The 8,119-nt window shown below is 41.4% G+C and overlaps 1 protein-coding gene across 1 annotated transcript; it reads left to right on the top strand.

Moving 5' to 3' along the window:
• Positions 1–697: 697 nt before the first annotated feature.
• Positions 698–7,292, top strand: emc4 (ER membrane protein complex subunit 4). The gene is made up of 6 exons (XM_082525959.1): positions 698–847; positions 2,476–2,620; positions 3,352–3,466; positions 4,081–4,234; positions 4,311–4,471; positions 6,577–7,292. The coding sequence occupies exons 2-6, from the start codon at positions 2,517–2,519 to the stop codon at positions 6,610–6,612; spliced, it is 570 nt and encodes a 189-aa protein (XP_082382085.1). The 5' UTR covers positions 698–847; positions 2,476–2,516; the 3' UTR covers positions 6,613–7,292.
• Positions 7,293–8,119: the final 827 nt, after the last annotated feature.

Genomic DNA, 8,119 nt, shown 5'->3' with positions numbered 1-8,119 from the left:
TGTCTTAGTGTTTTTGCCTTTTTTTTTTTTTTTTTTTTTTTTATTGTTCAAATTTGTCAAGAAATCTAAAACATGTGGGACATGTCCATCTATCTTCTTCTGGTTATGGTGGATTTAAACCAGGACCTTTTTGCTGTGAAGCAAAAAATCCACACCGCTGTGCTTCCCAACTCTTAAACGGCTGAGTGAGAAATAATCATAATTTTCCCAAATCTGCTCCTTAAAAACATGGGTTCTGTATATTTTCTATACGTTCTTCCAGTGAAGCTTTCGCTAAATAAACTATAATATATAATATTTAAACGGGAAACGACAAGAAACATTATCAATATATCAAAATAAAACAAAAAATCACTGACCCATCATACCTTTAACACTGTTCTGTGGATTTTCTCTATCGACCACAAACAGAACACTGGTATCACAAGCATGTGAAGTCTACATTATATATTATATTGTCTACACCGCCTGGGGGGAAAAACTGCCGTTCAATTTTCCTCAAATTAAATAGTCTTGCCACAATTAACCATCCATGTTATTTAAATGAATATTCACTTTAAGTCTTCTCCGTATATGGTAAATTTTTTTAACCCGCAAATTATTTTCTATAACTTAAAGTAAAATTAATTATTATATTTTCCCCTTGAGGAAATATTTTATTTTATTTTAGCGGACATATGACGTAATATCCGTATCAGCAAACTGCGTCATCATTTAGAGCCCCGGAAACGTCGAGAGAGCGACGAGGGGGTTATCTAAACCTGAGCGTACGTCGGAAGCTTTGACTCTTTCCGTTAAAACGACACCGATTAAAGAAGCTCCTGAGAGTGTTGGCTGTTTCTGTAAGGTACAACATTTTTTGAAATAACGCTCCGCTGCCTCGTTCACCTATAACGTGCTGCTTAGTGACAGCGTTGTGAGGCGCTGGTGACCTCCTGCTTAGCTTCTGGTCGGCTCGCTTGTATTTATAGCTGGCAGTGTGTTGAGTACACACTTGAACCGTTAATGTTAGCTCTCCGGGAAACTGTGCTTAGTGTTTTAGGTCTATAACAACAGAGGTGGCCGCTGTTAGCAGGTGCAGAGACACCGAAGCTGTTCCGACATTTTATCTGCAGAAAAAACAGAACTGGCTGTTATCCCAGGATCGATCTGTTACAGAAAGAACAGGTTGGAGACAAACTGGGAACTCTGATAGTAATAATTTATGTTGTTTAGGGGCCATTCCTCTGTTAGAGCATGTAGAGATCACAGTGTGTTCACACACTGCTAGTTGCAGAGTAAGGTCTTCTCTGTTTCTCTTATTATTTTTTATATTTTTTATTTATTGTTTACTCTATTTAATTTGTAAAATATGTGTACACACACACACACACACACACACACACACACACGTAGAAAAATATTAGTATACACATCCAGAAATGCATATACTATTATATATTGTACATATATTTATTAGTTTCAGATGTAGCCATTCTTGTATTTTGCTTGTTTACATTATTGTATTCTGCACAACTCTGTTGCTTGTGAAGCTCGCACACAAGAATTTCACTCACATGTGCTGTACCAATGTACCTGCACATGTGATGTGACAATAAAAGTGATTTGATTTGATTTGATTTGATATTTGACAGCATTAAAACACACACACAAGGTGACAGGTCACTGGTCACTTTATTAGGTACACCTTTCTTTCTCCATTGCCCTCAATACATTAGACAAGTAGGAATGTCAAGACGTCCTGCTGAAGTTCAAACTTGAGCATCAGATAAGAAAGTAAGTTGATTTAAGTGATTTTAAACATGGCATGCTTGCTGCTGCAAGACATGCTAGTCTGAGTATTTCAGAAAATGCTGATCTGCTGGCACACAACCATCTCTAGAGTTTGCATGGAAAATATGTAGCGAGCCAAGTTCTTTGAGTGAAAATGCCGTGCTGCACTTAAAAACTAGACAACAAAAAATGTTGCCAGGTCTGATAAGCCTCCATTTCTGCTGCGACGTTCAGATGGTAGGGTCAGAGTTACCAGTAAACAGCATGAAAGCATGGATCCATTCTGCCTTTATCTGCAGTTCAGGTGCTGGTGGTGTAGTGGTGTCCATAACATCTTCTTGGTACCAACTGAGCATCTTTTAATCTATTCTGTGAAGATTTAAAACAGGTCTGAAGTGACAGCAACTGTATAGCTGCTGCTTCTGCAGTAGTAAAGGTGGCTGTGTGTGGTTAAGGCAGTGTTGCCTGTGTTGATGGATTTGTGGGTTCTATTTTCCTGATTAAATGTAACATTACTTTATAATAAGTGGTTAAAATGTTTTCCTTTTGGGGAAGATTAAAAGGATGAAACCTGTTCGATGTCTGAAATCAATGACTTCCATTTATCGACTGGTGTTTTATTCTCATATTTTGTCTTTGGCTTAACAGAAAGCTGCACAAGCCTTTTACGTCTGCAGTTATTTATGCATCCTATCTGTGCAGGTGCTTTCTGTCTCCGAGGTCCAGCAGTGTAGTTGGTTGCCATGGCGTCTCCAGGAGGACAAGGAGGAGGAGCTCTGTCAACAAGAGGAGGAAGCGGTGCCAGGAGGATGAAGTGGGCTCTGGAGCTGAGCCTGGGCAACACCAGGTAAATGGAAACTGACACGTACCCTGAACATTTGTCCACACCACCAGGAGGTGTGGACTAAAGCTCTGGCGTAGAGGTGAGAGTAGTGCAGGTAACAGCTCTGTCCAGGTGATCGAATTTACATGTAAGATATGATTCTGGCTTTAATGAATTATTAAACAACAAGTCTGTTATCCTGTAATGGTTTCACTTTTCAGCACGTCCCTTTCAATATTTCTGCCTCCCTGCATTACCAGACTGCTGTGTTCCAGGTGTAATTAAAGTTGAAAAAAGTCCATTCAGTTCAGTACAGGTCGCTGCTTTTATTTAAAGTTTCATAAACTGAGAATTTAAGTAATTGTGTTACATTCAGTATGGCTCAAAATCTTTCCTGGCAGGTAATTGTCCCATTCCCAGTGAACAGTTTGGGAGTGTGTCCTGTCTAAACTTAGAAGTTGTACATCGAATGCTCATCTTGATTCAACGCCAAAGGGCATTTGTGTCTCCTGCTAGACTTAAACTAGCAACCTTTTACTTATGTCCCGCCTAAACTACAGATTATTTCTGCCTCCAAACTTTTTAGAAATCAGCTAATCCAGTTTCTCTTTGTTTACCTGGGCGTCCTCACAGTGTGTGCATGTGGGCTTTACACTCTTGTCTTGAGTGGTTTAAATGCTGATATTAAATTAAACGGCAGAGCTTATGAGACGGTGAATAAAGGTTAAATCTGGTCATTTTTATTCCCGCTGCAGGAGCCGCGGTGACCGGCAGGGCGGTCAGGGAGATGTGGTTTACCCCATCGGCTACTCTGAGAAACCGGTCCCCGACACCAGCATCCAGGAGACTGACAAGAACCTGGTGGAGAAGGTGAGAAAAGCTCCAGATACACACATTTTCCCTCCTGTTCGACTGGTCCCAACCACCAGTCTGTGGATTTAATGTCTATTTAACTTCATAGGTGAAGCTACCATTGCTGAATTAGTTATGCTTTACTTTGTGAGAAATAAACACAATAACAAATCTTTTTACAGTGACCATCCAGATTTTGTTTTTACTGTAGTTTTATAGTTTTTGTACTAGCTTTATAATGACTATAATAACCATGGTGTACATAGTTATTCTGTCAAACATGTGGAATCAGTACTTTGGGCAGAAACTGGATGTGGATTTTGGAACTGGCACAGAGGAGAGTCTATGTGCCTTCTCACAATGAGCGGTCAGCCCGTACTTTGGAATAGGTGCCTTAAAGACAGTCGCTTTTATTTTGATAGGACATTTAAAACGATAGGACTACAGTCAAAATGTTTCCTCACAAGAGTGTTAGAATGAAGGTGATCTGCTTAGAATGAAAAGAAAAGAGCTCAGTAAAGAAAGCGAGGCTTAGTTTTGGGTGGACGTAAGAGGGTCTTTAGCAGGGATTTAAATCAAACATGTGGTACTTGGTCTGACCCCGCCCACTCTCTCGTCTTGCTGTGGTGCAGAGGTGCTGGGACGTGGCCCTTGGGCCCCTGAAGCAGATCCCCATGAACCTGTTCATCATGTACATGTCGGGCAACACTATCTCCATCTTCCCCATCATGATGGTGTGCATGATGGCCTGGAGGCCCATCCAGGCTCTCATGTCCATGTCTGCCAGTGAGTATCCAGCGCTCGGACACCGTTTATGTTCCTGACCGGATGCTAACTGCTCCTTTCATTCTCTCTGCCTCAGCCTTCAAGCTGCTGGAGAGCTCCAGCCAGCAGTGGCTCCAAGGCCTCGTCTACCTGATCGGAAACCTCCTGGGCTCGGCGCTGGCCATCTACAAGTGTCAGTCGATGGGACTGCTCCCGACACACTCGTCCGATTGGCTGGCGTTCATAGATCCGCCGCAGGTAAGGTCGTAAACGTGCAGCAGGGATAAATTGTTCTTCAAATTGATACCCTAACTGTATCTACTAAAAATCTAAGATGAGTTTGACCTTGACCTGAAGGTCAGAGGTCAAGTTTTCTGAATATCTTGTATATGCAATGACTTGAACAAGGGCTGAGATGCAGATTCTATAATTGATACCATAGATGTGTGTACTAGGAGGCTGACAGGTAGCACTGCTGGTACCCAGTGTTTTTAGTAGTTGTAGTAATATTAATAATAATGATAGTAGTAATAAGAATGGGTATAATGGTAGTAATAGTAAAAAATGATAATAAATGATGACGTTAACCTTTAGAATTGTCCCTTCTGTTTAAGTGTAAAGTTTAAGTACATTCATATTTATAAAACTTGTCTCAGTTTGTCCACAAAGAAATCCACCAGCACAGCCGATGTTTGGGCTTAAACTTTATTAAATTAGATAAAGGTTTCTGCAGCTCATTACCCCAAATTTCTGTGGACCCCCTGCTTACAAATAAAAAGGGAAAGCTGTAAGTGGTTTGTTTACAGGGGAAAATAAAAACACCTCATTGTTTGTCATGACGGAGCAATACAATCTGCCACTGAGCAGATTTTCACACTTTGTTCACATTTTGAGTAATTCTAGTTAAAAATACAGCCAATAAAATGAGGTACAGAGTCTGACACAAGCTTTCCATTAGCTCAGCTTTTGGCTTCATCGGACTGTTTGTTGATAAAAGCTGCTGTGAGCAGCTCTACATGTTTGATTTGGCAGATTCTTTCTAATGCAGCCTTTGAAGGGATGTGTGTGGAAGTGGTGACCCTTCACTTGTTCTGTGAATGTGTGAACCACTGCGCTGTCTGCCAGAAACACAATACCTGAAAAATGGCCCAGTAGGTTTGGTCTGTAAAGTAATTTTTTCATGTTTTCAGGCTTTTTGGCTTCTTCATTAAGTTCTTATAAAACAGACGTGTCACGATCCTCAACCTGCTGAACTACTGTTTCTAGCTCAGTAGGGGGCAGAATTGGCTTAGTTTCAAATTCTCCTGAGGTCATGGAAGACACCTTGCGTTATCAATGATGTATTTATTTGGTCGTCAGAAACATCTTTGTAACATGCAGGAACAAATAAAATCTTACCTTTTTAATGTTAAAATACCTCAGAGTGGGCCTTTGAGGGGTGACTGCACATAAACATCAAACAGTTAATGCTGAGAGTCTGTTTCCTTCCTTCCTTCCTTCACAGTGTGACTGAATCATTTGCAGGTCTGCTTGCAAGTAAAATGATTGCAAGTTGGTTTTAGGTGCAGTGAGCAAAAGTTCCCTGATGTGCTCTGGGGAGGAGATGCACATCCTTCTGGATTTCCCTCAGGAAGAGTATGCAATGTCCCTGAATCAAACATACGGAGCTAGTTGCTATGGCAACCGCTTGTATAAGTGCACAGCTGGAAGTAACTTTGTTACCAGTTTCACTTGGTATTACCCAGCAACCTCCTGCAACCACTTCCCAACCAGTTGGGAAAGGTTGCCTGATGGTTGCTAACTGGTGTGTAGGCCTGTGTGAATTAGAAAACAGTCCAACTTGGGCATCATTTACCTCTTTACCCCTTGAAAGCAGACTTGGAGTAACATCTGAAGCTCTTTTCATCACTGAGTGGTTTATGTCATATTTAAGGCCTGTTTACGGGAGATATGAATGACTGTTTGCATCAGAAGTTAGTGAGGGTGGTGTCTGCCTGTGGAGCTACCCAGAAAAAACCCAGAAAATATTCTAACGGTGGTCAAAGCACCTTTTTATTGATATATGCTGAGGTGTCAGAGGGGAGGTCTTCAGATGTCGGCTGTATAACTCCTTCTAGTGTCCACTCATTTTCCAGCTCGCAGTGTTTCAGGCTTCTTTATTTTCCTGTCACAGTGACAGCCACGTGTTCCTGACTATAAGAGCTTGAAACCAGCAGCTAACTGCCAATTAATTAAGTATGGGTAATTAGTTTAACCGAGTAGTGTTTCCCAGTTTTAGTGTTTCAGTTGTCACACAGGTCCCTGCGGTGTTTTGTCACACTGGTTACTGCCTCTCACTGTACCCACATTTGTCTTCTCCACAGAGGATGGAGATCATGGGAGGAGGGATGGTGTTGTGAAGAGGACCACGTGTGCATGCAAAGGATTGATATGTTGACCTTCAGAGGTTAGATACTGTAAATACTCCACCTGAGCCGCACCACCGAGGCCGCCCGGCAAAGCTGACATGGAGGAAAATCCAGCTGGCTTTTTTTTTTCACGTCCTCAGCAGATCCAGGCTCGAGCGCAGCAGCTAAAATGGCACCGCCAGGGTTTCATCTCACACACACATACACTATTTGCCTTTTATCAGAGAAACGTTACTTCCGCCAGCTGCTCTGCTTACGTTTGCCGTCACCTCTGACGTTCTTCTTTTCTTAAAGCCAGCTGATCATCATATTTACTTCTGTTCAACTACTGTAATTTCACTTGATACTTCACATGCTAAAAATACGAGATTATCGACAAGGTTATTTTTGGAGGGTAAACATCACTAATGGCAGAGTGTTACCTGTAACTCCCGAGGGAGTCCCTGGGAGGAGGTCATTTCTCATGAATAGTACAGTAGTTTTCTTTTTTGTTTTTCTTCCATCAGTCGTTCAGTTTGTTGTGAACGCTTCATTATGTTAACATGAACTCACCAAGCTAGCCCACAGCATTTACTCACCTGTTTAATTTATAGGTTTGTTTAATTTATGCAGATTTGTTTTTTCCCTATGAAAATATTCTAGGAAATAAATCCTTATTGGTTGAATTCAAATGAGTTTGGATGTTTGATTATTTTTGCAGTGGTTTTTTTGGTAAGTTGTTTCATGAAGATACTTAATGTTCAGTGGAATTACACAGAAACTAAACTATAAAACTTCTAATGAAGGCTGTAGGGGTGGCAGAGCAGGTCAGCCACTAATCTGAAGGTCGGGGGTTCGATCCCAGGCTGCCTCCTGGCTGCATGCCAAATATCCTTGGGCAAGATACTAACCCCGTGTTTGCCTACTGGTGGTGGTCAGAGGGCCCGGTGGCGGCAGCCTCGCGCCCCAGGGCAGTTGTGGCTACAGTGTAGCTTGCCATCACCAGTGTGTGAATGGGTGAATGACTAAAGCGCTTTGGGGTCCTTAGGGACTAAGTAAAGCGCTATACAAATGCAGGCCATTTACCATTCATGTTTTTGGTGATTTAGGTGTGAACTACTGGGGACCATGTCAGACTTTGGATCTTCTTGTCCAACATGTTTAAATCTGGAGGGAAAAACTTCAGTTTATTTGCTCAGTTATGATATTTTTCAGCCATAAGCACGAGAGTTGTTTAATATGTCAGAGTGATATGATATTACACAATATGACTGGTTGCAAGAGAAAAATGCACACCTGAAGGCACGGCCGATAAGATTGTTTTTAGTTGGATATTTACCGCACCCTGTCCACAAACCCAGTTCAAAAGGTCTGAATCTGATTTAGTTTGTTGGATTTTCTGAGATGTCACAAAGCCTCCCAAGTCTCTTTTTGGTTTTTTCAAATGTTTGTCTATCATAGTCATAAAGAACACTAAAGGATTTCTGGATTTATACTGGGGTTGGCTTCAAATGTTAAT

The sequence above is a fragment of the Aulonocara stuartgranti genome, assembly GCF_965226115.1.
Source record: "Aulonocara stuartgranti genome assembly, chromosome: 3".
Classification (NCBI taxonomy): Eukaryota; Metazoa; Chordata; class Actinopteri; order Cichliformes; family Cichlidae; genus Aulonocara; species Aulonocara stuartgranti.
Note: the sequence above shows the minus strand (reverse complement) of the source record. Positions and strands in the feature narration are given on the sequence as shown.